Source organism: Somniosus microcephalus, chromosome 18 (assembly GCF_052327205.1).
Source record: "Somniosus microcephalus isolate GS21.2 chromosome 18, FLI_Smic_1.0, whole genome shotgun sequence".
Classification (NCBI taxonomy): Eukaryota; Metazoa; Chordata; class Chondrichthyes; order Squaliformes; family Somniosidae; genus Somniosus; species Somniosus microcephalus.
The window spans coordinates 73,868,969-73,883,803 of record NC_141004.1 but is presented as its reverse complement, the minus strand read 5'-3'; the positions used below and the strand labels follow the sequence as shown (position 1 = coordinate 73,883,803).

General features: G+C 43.7%; 1 protein-coding gene across 2 annotated transcripts in view; it reads left to right on the top strand.

Moving 5' to 3' along the window:
* Nucleotides 1–14,835, top strand: part of LOC147105384 (myosin-binding protein H-like) — a 96,372-nt gene that overhangs the window by 8,972 nt on the left and 72,565 nt on the right. For both annotated transcript variants that reach the window (XR_015081747.1, XM_086011684.1), the window contains exons 3-4: nucleotides 9,522–9,689; nucleotides 11,279–11,367. Coding sequence is in view for 1 of the 2 variants with exons in the window: in XM_086011684.1 (XP_085867810.1) it covers nucleotides 9,522–9,689; nucleotides 11,279–11,367 (257 nt within the window). In the remaining variant the exon portion in view is untranslated. The remainder of the gene's footprint in view (nucleotides 1–9,521; nucleotides 9,690–11,278; nucleotides 11,368–14,835) is intronic.

The following is a 14,835-nucleotide window of genomic DNA, read 5'->3' as shown; positions in this document are numbered from 1 at the left end:
TTATATTCGCTGGAGTTTAGAAGACTGAGAGGGGATCTCATTGAAACTTATAAAATTCTAACATGACTAGACAGACTAGATACAGGAAGGATGTTCCCGATGGCCGGGGAGTCCAGAACCAGGGGTCACAGTCTAAGGATAATGGGTAAACCATTTAGGACAGAGATGAGGAGGAATTTCTTCACCCAGAGAGTGGTGAACCTGTGGAATTCTCTGCCACAGAAGGCAGTTGAGGCCAATTCATTAAATATATTCAAGAAGGAGTTAGATATATTTCTTAAGGCTAAAGGGATCGAGGGATATGGGGAGAAGGCAGGGATAGGGTACTGAATTTGGATGATCAGCCATGATCCCATTGAATGGCGGAGCAGGCTCGAGGGGCCGAATGGCCTACTCCTGCTCCTATCGTCTATGTTTCTATGTAAGATAGTATTAAACTTAAAGAAAAAGCATATCATTGTGCAAAGATGGGTGGCAGGTCAGAAGATTGGACAGAATATAAAAAACAGCAAAGATTGACTAAAAGATTAATAAGGAGAGAAAAATGAGAGTACCAGAGAAAGCGAGCTAGAAATATAAACACAGACAGTAAGAGTTTCTATAGATTTTTAAAAAAGAAAAGAGTTAACAAAGTGAGCGTTGGTCCTATAAAAAGTGAGTCTGGGGAATTAATAATGGAAAATAAGGAGATGGCAGTTGAATTGAACAGGTATTTTGCATCAGTCTTCACTATAGAGGATACAAGTAACATCCCAGAAATAGCTGTAAATCAGGAAATGGAAGGGAGGGAGGAACTCAAGAAAATTATAATCACCAGGGAAGTGGTACTGAGCAAATTGTTGGAGCTGCGGGCTGACAAGTCCCCGGGCCCTGATGGACTTCATCCTAGGGTCTTAAAAGAAGTGGCCAGTGAGATAGTTGATGCGTTGGTTTAATTTTCCAAAATTCCCTAGATTCGGGGAAGGTTCCATTAGATTGGAAAATAGTGAATGTAACTCCTTTATTCAAAAAGGGAGGGAGACAGAAAGCAGGAAACTACAGGCCAGTTAGCTTAACATCTGTCATAGGGAAGATGTTAGAAACTATTATTAAAGATGTTACAGCAGGGCACTTAGAAAAGTTCAAGGTAATCAGGCAGAGTCAACATGGTTAACCAATTTATTGGAGTTCTTTGAGGAAGTAACATGTGCTGTGGATAAAGGGGAACCGGTGGATGTACTGTACTTAGATTTCCATAAAGCATTTGATAAGGTGCCACATCAAAGGTTATTGCGGAAAATAAAAGCTCATGTTGTAGGGGGTAACATATTGGCATGGATAGAAGATTGGCTAGCTAACAGGAAACAGAGAGTAGGCATAAATGGGTCATTTTCTGGTTGGCAAGATGTAATGAGTGGTGTGCCACAGGAATCAGTGCTGGGGCTTCAACTTTTTACAATTTATATAAATGACTTGGATGAAGGGACCGAAGGTATGGTTGCTACATTTGCTGATGACGCAAAGATAGGTAGGAAAGTAAATTGTGAAGAGGACATAAGGAGGCTACAAAGGGATATAGATAGGTTAAGCGAGTGGGCAAAGATCTGCCAAATGGAGTATAATGTGGGAAAATGTGAAGTTGTCCATTTTGGCAGGAAGAATAAAAAAACAAATTATCTAAATGGTGAGAGATTGCAGAGCTCTGAGATGCAGAGGGATCTGGGTGTCCTAGTGCATGAATCGCAAAAGGTTACTGTGCAAGTACAGCAAGTAATTAGGAAAGCTAATAGAATGTTATAGTTGCGAGGAGTATTGAATACAAAAGTAGGGAGGTTATGCTTCAGTTATACAGGGCATTGGTGAGACCACATCTGGAGTACTGTGTACAGTATTGGTCTCCTTATTTAAGGAAGGATGTAAATGCGCTGGAAGCAGTTCAGAGAAGGTTTACTAGACTAATACCTGGAATGGGCGGGTTGTCTTATGAGGAAAGGTTGGACAGGCTAGGCTTGTATCCGCTGGAGTTTAGAAGAGTAAGAGGTGACTGGATTGAAACATAAGATCCTGAGGGGTCTGGACAGGGTGGATGTGGAGAGGATGTTTCCTCTTGTGGGAGAATCTAGAACTAGGGGTCACTGTTTAAAAATAAGGGGTCACCCATTTAAGACAGAGATGGGGAGAATTTTTTTCTCAGAGGGTCGCGAGTCTTTGGAACTCTCTTCCTCAGAGGGCGGTGGAAGCGGCAGAGGTAGTTAGATTCTTGGTAAGCAAGGGGGTGAAAAGTTATCGGGGGTAGGTGGGAATGTGGAGTAATCAGAGCAGCCATGATCTTATTGAATGGTGGAGCAGGCTCGAGGAGCCGAGTGGTCGACTCCTGCCCTAATTCGTATGTTCGCAAATTCAGCTTAAAGGTAGTGGCCATCACTGAGACCTGGCTACAAGCTGGACATGATTGGGAGATAAATATTGCAGGATATAGTTCTTTAGAAAGGACAGGGAAATTGAAAAGGGGGAGGAGTAGCAATATTGATAAAGGACACTGTTACAGCTTTAGAAATCCCAGCAGGCAGTAGAAACGCTTTGGGTAGAATTAAGGAATTGAATGGGGTGCAAGACTTTGGTGGAAGTTGTCTACAGACCTCCTCGTAGCAGAGATGAAGTAGTGGAATGCAGAAACACAGAGATCAGAGAAGCTTGTTGCAGAAACAGAGTGGTTGTAATGGGAGACTTTAATTTTCACACAGACCGGGAGAAGCAGAACAGCTCCAGTCCCAAAGGCAGTGAATTTCTTCAGTGTATTCAGGACAGTTTCCTGGAACAATATGTTGTGAAGCAATAAGCGAACAGGCCATACTAGATTTAGTGATGAGTAATGAGCCTGAATTAGTCAACAATCTATCGGTAAGGGAACATCGAGCTCACAGTGACCATATTACGATAGAATCCGATATTAGGTTTGAGGGAGAAGGGTGAATCACGAACCAAGATTTTAAATTTAGGTAGGGATCCGGCTGGAACTGACAACAATAGACTGGGCAGAACTATTAACGGATAAAACTACTGATGAACAGTGGGAGGTGTTCAAAGTAGTATTTGGTTGGATACAAGACCTGTACGTACCCCTAAAGGGCAAGAGCTCTACGTGTGTAATAAACCTACCTGGGTCAACAAGGGAAGTGAGAGATAGTATAAAACTAAAAGAAAGGGCTTATACAAAGGCAAAGAACTGTAGAAATCCTGCGGACTGGGAGAGATAGAAAGAACAGCAAAGAGATATAAAGAAAGTGGCAAGAGCTGCTAAAAGGAATACGAGAAAAAGCTTGCCAGGGATATAAAGGACAACACTAAAGGGTTTTACAAGTATATTAAGAGAAAGATGGTGACTCAGGGTAATGTGGGCCCCTTAAAGACAGATGCAGGTGATATTGTAATTGGAAATCAGGAAATGGCAGACATCACAGTAGAGGATGAGGATAAAATACCAGAGATATGAGGAAAAATAAAATAAACCAAGGGCAGGAACTAACGAGATTTAATATAAGTAAAAAAAATGGTGATAGATAAAGTAATGAGATTAAAGATAGACAAATCCCCAGGACCTGATGGTTTCCACCCCAGGGTATAAAGAGTAAATTGCAGATGCTCCATTCATGATCTTTCAAAACTCTCTCGATTCAGGAACTGTCCCCTTGGATTGGAAAATTGCCAATATCATTCCATTATTGATTGAGGGTAGGAGAGATAAACGAGGAAATTATAGGCCTATTGGTCTAACGTCAGTTGTGGGGAAGTTACTAGAATCTGTTATTAGGGACAGAGTGGCCGAGCATTTGAACAACTATGAGCTGACCAGAGAGCCAGCACTGATTTGTAAAGGGTAATCATGTCTTACGAACCTAGTCGAACTTTTTGAGGACGTAACTAACGTGGTAGATAAGGGAGTGTTATTTATGGATATTATTTATATGGATTTCCAGAAAGATTTCGATAAGGTTCCAAATAAGAGACTGTTTACAAAAATAAGAGCACATGGAATTATTGACATGGATAGAGAATTGGTTAGGAGCTAGGAGACAGAGAGTGGGGATAAGAACATCAGAAATAGGAGCAGGAGTCGGCCATTCGGCCCCTCGAGCCTGCTCCACCATTCAATAAGATCATGGCTGATCTTCTACCTCATCTCCACTTTCCTGCACTTTCCCTTGATTCCCTTAATATTCAAAAATCTATCGATCTCTGTCTTGAATATACTCAACGACTGAGCCTCCACAGCCCTCTGGTGTAGAGAATTCCAAAGATTCACCGCCCTCTGAGTGAAGAAATTTCTCCTCATTTCAGTCCTAAATGACTGACCCCTTATTCAGAGACTGTGACCCCTGGTTCTAGACTCCCCAGCTAGGGGGAAACATCCTCCCTGCATCTACCCTGTCAAGTCCTGTAAGAATGTTGTATGTTTCAATGAGATCACCTCTCATTCTTCTAAACTCTCGAGAATATAGGCCTAGTCTACTCAATCTTTCCTCCATAGGACAGTCCCCCCATCCCAGGAACCAGTCTGGTGAACCTTCATTGCACTCCCTCTATGGCAAGTATATCCTTCCTGAGGTAAGGAGACCAAAACTGTACACAATACTCCAGGTGTGGTCTCACCAGGGCCCTATATAATTGCAGTAAGACATCTTTACTCTTATACTCAAATCCTCTTGTAATAACGGCCAACATACCATTTACTTTCCTAATTGCTTGCTGTACCTGCATGTTAACTTTGTGATTTGTGTACAAGGACACCCAGGTCCCTCTGAACACCAACATTTCCCAATCTCTCACCATTTAAAAAATACACTGCTTTTCTATTTTTCCTACCAAAGTGGATAACTTCACATTTCTTCACATTATATTCCATTTGCCATGTTCTTGCCCACTCACTTAGCCTGTCTATATCCCCTTGAAGCCTCCTTGCACTTCCTCTGAGCCCACCCCCCCTCCTAGTTTAGTGTCGTCTGCAAATTTGGAAATGCTGCATCCGACTCCCTGATCCAGGTCATTAATGTAAATTGTGAACAGCTGGGGGCCCAGGACAGATCCCTGTGGTACCCCACTTGTTACTGCCTGCCATTCAGAAAATGAGCCGTTTATTCCAACTCTCTGTTTTCTATCTGACAGCCAGTTCCCTATCCACGCCAAAACTTTCCCCTTTATCCCATGAGCCTCAATTTTCCATGCTAATCTTTTATGTGGGACCTTATCGAAGGCCTTTTGGAAGTCCAGGTACACCACATCTACTGGCTCTCCCCCATCTATTCTACCAGTTACTCCCTCAAAAAATTCCAATAGATTAGTCAAACACGATTTCCCTGTCATAAATAGTGGGGTTACAATTGCCACCTTCCAATCCACGGGAATCATTCTAGAATCTGTGGAATTTTGGAAAAGGGGTAGGTACTCAAATTGGCAGGATGTGACTAGTGGTGTCCCGCAGGGATCTGTACTGGGGCCTCAACTTTTGACTATATTGATAAATGACTTAGATGAAGGAATAGAGAGCCGTGTATCCAAGTTAGCTGATGTCACCAAGTTAGGTTAAGGTAGCTGTTCACGGCGGCAGAAGGTGGGTCGTGGTGTTCCACAAGGATCAGTGCTGGGACCACTGCTGTTCACAATATACATTAACGATTTAGACTTTGGAATCAAAAACACAATTTCTAAATTTGCGGATGACACCAAATTGAGGGGGAATAGACATTACTGAGGAGGACTGCAACAAATTACAGGAGGACATTAATAAACTTGCAGAATGGGCCTATAATTGGCAAATGAAGTTCAACACAGATAAATGTGAGGTATTACATTTTGGTAGGAAGAATAGGGAGGTCACTTATCACTTGGAGGGTGCGAGTCTGGGTGGGGTAGAGGAGGAAAGGGATCTCGGAGTACAAATACACAAATCACTAAAAGTTGTGACACAGGTTAGCAAGGCCATAAAAAAGCAAACCAAGCACCAGGGTTTATTTCTAGAGGTATTGAATTGAAAAGTAGGGAAGTTATGCTAAACCTGTGTTGAACCTTGGTTAGACCACACTTGGAGTACTGCGTACAGTTCTGGTCACCATATTATAAAAAGGATATAGAGGCACTGCAGAGGGTGCAGGGAAGATTTACAAGGATGATACCAGAAATGCGAGAGTATACATATCAGGAAAGGATGAACAGGCTGGGACTCTTTTCTCTTGAAAAAAGAAGGCTGAGGGGTGACCGAATAGAGGTCTTTAAAATTATGAAAAATGTTGATAGAGTGGATACAGAGAGAATGTTTTCCCTTGTGGGGAAGAGCATAACTAGAGGTCATCAATATAAGATAGTCACCAAGAAATCCAATAAGGAATTCAGAAGAAATGCTTTACCCAGAGAATGGTGAGAATGTGGAGCTCGCTACCACAGGGAGTGGTTGAAGCGAATAGTATCGATGCATTTAAGGGGAGGCTGGACAAGCATATGAGGGAGAAGGGAATAGAGGGTTACGCTGATAGAGTTAGATGAGGAAAGACGGGAGGAGGCTCGAGTGGAGCATAAACGCCGGCATGGACTGGTTGGTCTGAATGGCCTGTTTCTGTGTCGTATATCCGATGTAATCCGGTGTAGTAAATAGTGTAGATGGGAGCAGAAAGTTGCAAAGGGACATTGAAGTGAATGTACAAAACTGTGGCAGATGGAGTTCAATGTAGGAAATTATGAGGTCATCCACTTTCGACATAAGAAAGATAGATCAGAGTATTTTCTAAATGGCGAGAAGCTGGGAACTGTGAAGGAGCCGAGAGATTTAAGGGTCCAAGTACAGAAATCACTAAACGCTAGTGATCAGGTACAAAAAAATAATTAAAAAGCTAATGGAATGTTGGTCTTTATCTCAAGAGGACTGGAATACAAAGGGGTGGAAGTGATGTTCCAGCTGTTCAGAGCCTTGGTCAGACCCCATCTGGACACTGGGTTCAGTTCTGGGCCCCGCACCTCAGGAAGGATAGACTGGCCTTGGAGAGGGAGCAGCGCAGATTCACCAGAATTATACCGGGGCTGAAAGGGTTAAATTATGAGGACAGGTTGCACAGACTAGGCTTGTATTCCCTCGAGTTTAGAAGATTAAGGGGTGATATAATTGAGGTGTTTAAGATGATTAAAGGAGTTGATAGGGTAGATAAAGAGAAACTATTTCCTCTGGTGGGGGAAGTCCAGAACAAGGGGCAAAACCTTAAAATTAGTGCTAGGCGATTCAGATGTGATATCAGAACCACATTTTCACACAAAGGGTAGTGGAAATCTGGAAATCTCCCCTCAAGAGCCTGTTGGGCTGGGGCTCAATTTAAATTCGAAGACTGAGATCGCTATATTTTTGTTAGGCAAGGGTATTAAGGGTTACGGAACCAAGGTCAGTAGATGGAGTTAAGATGTAGATCAGCCGTAATCTAATTGAATGGCGGATCAGGCTCGAGATGCTGAATGGCCCATTCCTGTTCCTATCTTCCTAAGTACCTGTCTCCAGTCTGTGACTGTATATAGTGAGTTCCTGTAGTCTGTGACTGTGTATATATAGCGATTACCTGTAGTCTGTGACTGTATATATAGCGGTTACCTGTAGTCTGTGACTGTATATAGTGAGTTCCTGTAGTCTGTGACTGTGTATATATAGCGATTACCTGTAGTCTGTGACTGTATATATTGCGATTACCTGTAGTCTGTGACTGTATATAGTGAGTTCCTGTAGTCTGTGCCTGTGTATATATAGCGATTACCTGTAGTCTGTGACTGTATATATAGCGATTACCTGTAGTCTGTGACTGTATATAGTGAGTTCCTGTAGTCTGTGACTGTGTATATAGCGATTACCTGTAGTCTGTGACTGTGTATATAGTGAGTCCCTGTAGTCTGTGACTGTGTATATAGTGATTACCTGTAGTCTGTGACTGTATATATAGCGATTACCTGTAGTCTGTGACTGTATATATAGCGATTACCTGTAGCCTGTGACTGTAAATATAGCGATTACCTGTAGTCTGTGACTGTGGATATATAGCGATTACCTGTAGTCTGTGACTGTATATAGTGAGTTCCTGTAGTCTGTGACTGTATATAGTGAGTCCCTGTAGTCTGTGACTGTGTATATAGCGATTACCTGTAGTCTGTGACTGTATATATAGCGATTACCTGTAGTCTGTGACTGTATATATAGCGATTACCTGTAGTCTGTGACTGTATATATAGCGATTACCTGTAGTCTGTGACTGTGGATATATAGCGATTACCTGTAGTCTGTGACTGTATATAGTGAGTTCCTGTAGTCTGTGACTGTATATAGTGAGTTCCTGTAGTCTGTGACTGTGTATATAGCGATTACCTGTAGTCTGTGACTGTATATATAGTGATTACCTGTAGTCTGTGACTGTGTATATATAGCGATTACCTGTAGTCTGTGACTGTATATAGTGAGTTCCTGTAGTCTTTGACTGTGTATATATAGCGATTACCTGTAGTCTGTGACGGTATATATAACGATTACCTGTAGTCTGTGACTGTATATAGTGAGTTCCTGTAGTCTGTGACTGTGTATATAGCAATTACCTGTAGTCTGTGACTGTATATATAGCGATTACCTGTAGTCTGTGACTGTATATATAGCGATTACCTGTAGTCTGTGACTGTGTATATAGTGAGTCCCTATAGTCTGTGACTGTGTATATAGCGATTACCTGTAGTCTGTGACTGTGTATATAGTGAGTCCCTGTAGTCTGTGACTGTGTATATAGCGATTACCTATAGTCTGTGACTGTGTATATAGCGATTACCTGTTGTCTGTGACTGTGTATATAGCGATTACCTGTAGTCTGTGACTGTGTATATAGCGATTACCTGTTGTCTGTGACTGTGTATATAGTGATTACCTGTAGTCTGTGACTGTGTATATAGCGATTACCTGTTGTCTGTGACTGTGTATATAGCGATTACCTATAGTCTGTGACTGTGTATATAGCGATTACCTGTTGTCTGTGACTGTGTATATAGCGATTACCTGTAGTCTGTGACTGTGTATATAGCGATTACCTGTTGTCTGTGACTGTGTATATAGCGATTACCTGTAGTCTGTGACTGTGTATATAGCGATTACCTGTAGTCTGTGACTGTGTATATAGCGATTACCTGTAGTCTGTGACTGTATATATAGTGATTACCTGTAGTCTGTGACTGTGTATATAGTGATTACCTGTAGTCTGTGACTGTGTATATAGCGATTACCTGTAGTCTGTGACTGTGTATATAGTGATTACCTGTAGTCTGTGACTGTGTATATAGCGATTACCTGTAGTCTGTGACTGAAATCTGCCCATGTGTAACCATTAGTTGCTGCTGTTGCCGATCCCCTGAATATGTTCATACACCCTTAAACACACGAGGCTTGGAGGCTTCACTAATGTATCTGAACTTTACTTTCCAACCTCAGCCTCTGACGCACAGCTGAAGTGACGCATTTTGATTCCTATATTTTTTTCTCTAAGCTCAAACCTGGGTCGCTGCTAACAATGAACTTACCACAAAAACTGTCCTGGTGATTAAAAATCTAACCGAAGGAGACAAGGTGCAGGCTCGGGTTAAAGCAGTTCACGGTAACGGTGGCACCGGCACTGCTGTCCTCCCAGAGGCAGTGCTAATCAAGCAGCCCATCGGTAAGTGAAGAGTTAACTAGCAATTGAATTAGAGCATTTGGCTAAAAACATTCCTAAAGCAGAGGGACTGGGAGGTGTCACATTTCCCCATTCCCAGCAGACTGATAGTGACAAGTGTTGGTATGAAGGAAAATTCCTCGACAGATTCCTGAGTCAGGGAGAACATGTAATCTCAGCTGTCCAAAAAGACATCTGGACAATCAAAGATTAAATATTCAGTGTAGAACTTCATGTTGTTTTGCAAAGGACTCCTTCTGAATTATGTACAGTACCCATTACCATCAAGTGCCATACATTACCATCAAGTGCCATACATTACCATTCAGTGCCATACATTACCATTCAGTGCCATACATTACCATCAATGCCATACATTACCATCAAGTGCCATACATTACCATCAAGTGCCATACATTACCATCAAGTGCCATACATTACCATTCAGTGCCATACATTACCATCAAGTGCCATACATTACCATTCAGTGCCATACATTACCATCAAGTGCCATACATTACCATTCAGTGCCATACATTACCATCAAGTGCCATACATTACCATCAAGTGCCATACATTACCATTCAGTGCCATACATTACCATCAAGTGCCATACTTTACCATCAAGTGCCATACATTACCATCAAGTGCCATATATTACCATCAATGCCATACATTACCATTCAGTGACACACATTACCATTCAGTGACATAAATAGCATTCAGTGACATAGCCACAGTATTTATGTGGCTGGTCCAGTTGAGTTTCTGGTCAATGGTGACCCCCAGGATGTTGATGGTGGAGGATTCGGCGATGGTAATGCCGTTGAATGTCATGGGGCGGTGGTTAGACTCTCTCTTATTGGAGATAGTCATTGCCTGGCACTTGTGCAGCGCAAATGTTACTTGCCACTCATCAGCCCGAGCCTGAGTGTTGTCCAGGTCTTGCTGCATGCGGGCACGGACAAGGTTCCCTTTAAGCTGCGCGGCATTGTGGCCGCACAACGCTCTGAAGGTCCTGCGCAGCCGGTGAGCCTTTCTTTTAAATAGAAATACTGCCCATGCGCGGAATTTTGAATGGCCTGCGCAGCCCGTTAAAGGGGCGTGCGGGCCAAAAAAATTAGAGGGAATATTGGACATGGACTGCTTCATTATCTGAGGAGTTGCGAATGGCACTGAACACTGTGCAATCATCAGCAAACATCCCCATTTCTGACCGTATGATGGAGGGAAGGTCATTGATGAAGCAGCTGAAGATGGTTGGGCCGAGGACACTGCCCTGAGGAACTCCTGCAGCAATGTCCTGGGGCTGTGATGATTGACCTCCAACCACCACAACCTTCTTCCTTTGTTTTAGGTACTCTCCAGCCAGTGGAGAATTTTCCCCCTGATTCCCATTGACTTCAATTTTACTAGGGCTCCTTGATGCCACACTCGGTCAAATGCTGCCTTGATGTCAAGGCTGCCCATGTTTGGACCAAGGCTGTAATGAGGTCGGGAGCCGAAGGTCGTGAAAAGCGTTGTATAAATGCAAGTCTTCCTTTTAGATTCTGAGTTTCAGTCTTTATTGAGTGTTTTGCTCTTTCTTGCAGATGCTCCCAAAATTCGTTTGCCTCGCAACCTGAGGGGGACCATTATTAGGAAAGGTGGGCAGACTTTAAACCTGTCTGTACCTTTCCAGGTGAGTAACTAGGGCTATGAGGTGATGAATCCTTGTGTTGACTCCATAGCACACCCTGCATGGATTGATTGACATCAGATGAATAATAGTCAGCACCAGCTCAGATTGGCAAGGTGTCTTAATGGACTCTTGGGTCAAAGATGTAGTAGCATTAATAATCTTTGTAAAAAAGAGTTTTCATTGGCAAGCCTGCATTACCTATGAACAAGAACTTGGTCTTATGTCCAAAACATCTGGAATAGTGGACCCAAGGTGAACACTGAACCCTTTTACCACTGGAGTTTGCATCGGAAATACGGGCAGACAATATAATTCAGGCTAAATCTGCTAATTCACTTTATAAAGAAGTAAGCTTACACAGAAGCAAGAATGAATCAACAGATTAAAAATTATAAGCACTGAAGGCACCATCTGTTCCATGACAATAAGAATTTTGAAATGCTAACAGTTCAGTAACTTACAAAATGCACCACATAATGGGGCAGAAATTCCTCCCCAAACGCGTGAGTACGGAAGGGGTACTCACGCGTCTGGCCGGAGGAAATGCCGGTTTTCAGCATGCACAGCGCATGCGCTGAAAACCGGCATTTCCTCTCCTCTAACCCAAGAGGTGAAGAGGCTAGCGCGTGCGCTGTAGGGGGCAGCACGTGCGTCTTGGATTTCCTCTGTTTTGGGGGATTTGCGCATGTCTAAAGGCCTCCGGTCTTTACACTTGTAAAAAGCACACGTAAATATTTATTTTGACAGGTAAGTGGTGTTTTTAGTGTAATTTAGAATTTTTTTTTCCACAGGTTTATTATTTTAAAGAATCTACAATAAGGTAAGTTTAGTTTTAGACCCTTTTTATTAAAAATTTATTTTTTTCAAAAAAAAAAATTATTGTTTAAATTATTTTTTTAAACTTATTTATACTTAATTTAATGATTGGGATGTTTTTTAAATGTTTATTTAAAAGTTTAAATAGTGTTTTGGGCCCCCGTAGTTTTCATGAGTTTGACAGTTCTTACTCTCAAACTCATGAATGAACCTTCCCCTCCCCTGATTGGCTGTACAGTGCTCACCTGATCCCAGCCGGCACATCGCACTAACTACACCGCTGGATCAGGTAAACACTGCGCGCTGACATCTGAACCAGGCCTGTGACAGGAAATGCAAGCAGGCCCGGGCTTCAGATGTCAGCGCGCTGGGTGAGTGCAGATCGGGAGCTTGCACGCGCGGCAAGCCCCCGACACCAAGTCCTGGGCCAACATGTAGAACAACTTTACTTTTGCTTTGATGTCCAAGCTGGCATAAAAGATTTTAAAATGTATTCTTCCCAATTAATGACCAACTGTGCCAAATACAAAGATGCAATATTGAATTCCTTATAAATTGAAAGTGAATGTGACCTGGGAACTGGCACAGGCATCTCTCATTAAAAAAATGTTAAAATGTTCAACCAATTTGTACCAACAAATTCTTGAATTTAGAATTTTTCAAATCGGCTTTTACTATTTTTCGCCAGTATATTGGCGCAGTTCTCTCTGCTGACCTGCTGTAGTAAATATGAAGTTGTAATAGTGACTCGTGTTCATTAGAGTTAGAATCCCCTGTGTGTAGGCTGGCAAGGTCAGGTGGACTGGTCAGTAATGGGCAGTGAGAATAGGCAGGATATTACAGGTGGGCAGGTGAACGATTATTGTCACATCTCCATATTACAGGAGGACATTAATAAACTTGCAGAATGGGCATATAATTGGCAAATGAAGTTCAACACAGATAAATGTGAGGTATTACATTTTAGTAGGGAGAATAGGGAGGTCACTTGTTACTTGGAGGGTGCGAGTCTAGGTGGGGTAGAGGAACAAAGGGATCTCGGAGTACAAATACACAAATCACTAAAAGTTGCGACACAGGTTAGCAAGGCCATAAAAAAAGCATGGTGTGGAGATGTCGGAGTTGGACTGGGGTGGACAAATGTAAGAAGTCACACAACCTGGTGTTGTGCGACTTCTTACATAAAAAAAGCAAACCAAGCACTAGGGTTTATTTCTAGAGGGATAGAATTGAAAAGTAGGGAAGTTATGCTAAACTTGTATCGAACCTTGGTTAGACCACACTTAGAATACTGTGTACAGTTCTGGTCGCCATATTATAAAAAGGATATAGAGGCACTGGAGAGGGTGCAGAGAAGATTTACAAGGATGATACCAGAAATGCGAGGGTATACATATCAGGAAAGGATGAACAGGCTGGGACTCTTTTCTCTTGAAAAAAGGCAGCTGAGGGGTGACCTAATAGAGGTCTTTAAAATTATGAAAAATGTTGCTAGAGTGGATACAGAGAGAGTGTTTCCACTGTGGGAAGAGCATAACTAGAGGCCATCAATATAAGATAGTCAACAATAGGGAATTCAGAAGAAACTTCTTTAAATGGAGGCTGGACAAGCATATGAGGGAGAAGGGAATAGAGGGCTATGCTGATAGATTTAGATGAGGAAAGACGGGAGGAGGTTCGAGTGGAGCATAAACGCCGGCATGGACTGGTTGGGCTGAATGGCCGTATATCCTATGTAATGCATAGAGCAGATGGAAATACATCAAACTGCAGACTGCCCTCCAGTGTAAGTGCTGAGCGTGTTCATGAGAGTAAGCTGTTTTAATCTGTTATGCTTCTCAACCCGATGAAAGATAAAGAACCAGTAACACCAGCAGCACCCGTACTCATATTCACATTACTGTACCATCTTAAGAGAAAGCCCTGTTACCTGTGATGGTCAGGGAGTGGGTCAGTGTGGCGGGGGTCAGGGAGTGGGTCAGTGTGGCGGGGGTCAGGAAGTGGGTCAGTGTGGCGGGGTGGGGTCAGGGAGTGGGTCAGTGTGGCGGGGGGTCAGGGAGTGGGTCAGTGTGGCGGGGGTCAGGGAGTGGGTCAGTGTGGCGGGGGGGTCAGGGAGTGGGTCAGTGTGGCGGGGGGTCAGGGAGTGGGTCAGTGTGGCGGGGGGTCAGGGAGTGGGTCACTGTGGCGGGGGTGGGGTCAGGGAGTGGGTCAGTGGCGGGGGGTCAGGGAGTGGGTCAGTGTGGCGGGGTGGGGTCAGGGAGTGGGTCAGTGTGGCGGGGGGTCAGGGAGTGGGTCAGTGTGGCGGGGGGTCAGGGAGTGGGTCAGTGTGGCGGGGGTCAAGGAGAGGGTCAGTGTGGCGGGGGTCAGGGAGTGGGTCAGTGTGTCGGGGGTCAGGGAGTGGGTCAGTGTGGCGGGGGGTCAGGGAGTGGGTCAGTGTGGCGGGGTGTCAGGGAGTGGGTCAGTGTGGCGGGGGGTCAGGGAGTGGGTCAGTGTGGCGGGGGTGGGGTCAAGGAGTGGGTCAGTGTAGCGGGGGTAAAGGAGTGGGTCAGGGTGGCGGGGGTCAAGGAGTGGGTCAGTGTGGCGGGAGTCAAGGAGTGGGTCAGTGTGGCAGGGGTCAAGGAGTGGGTCAGTGTGGCGGGGGTCAAGGAGTGG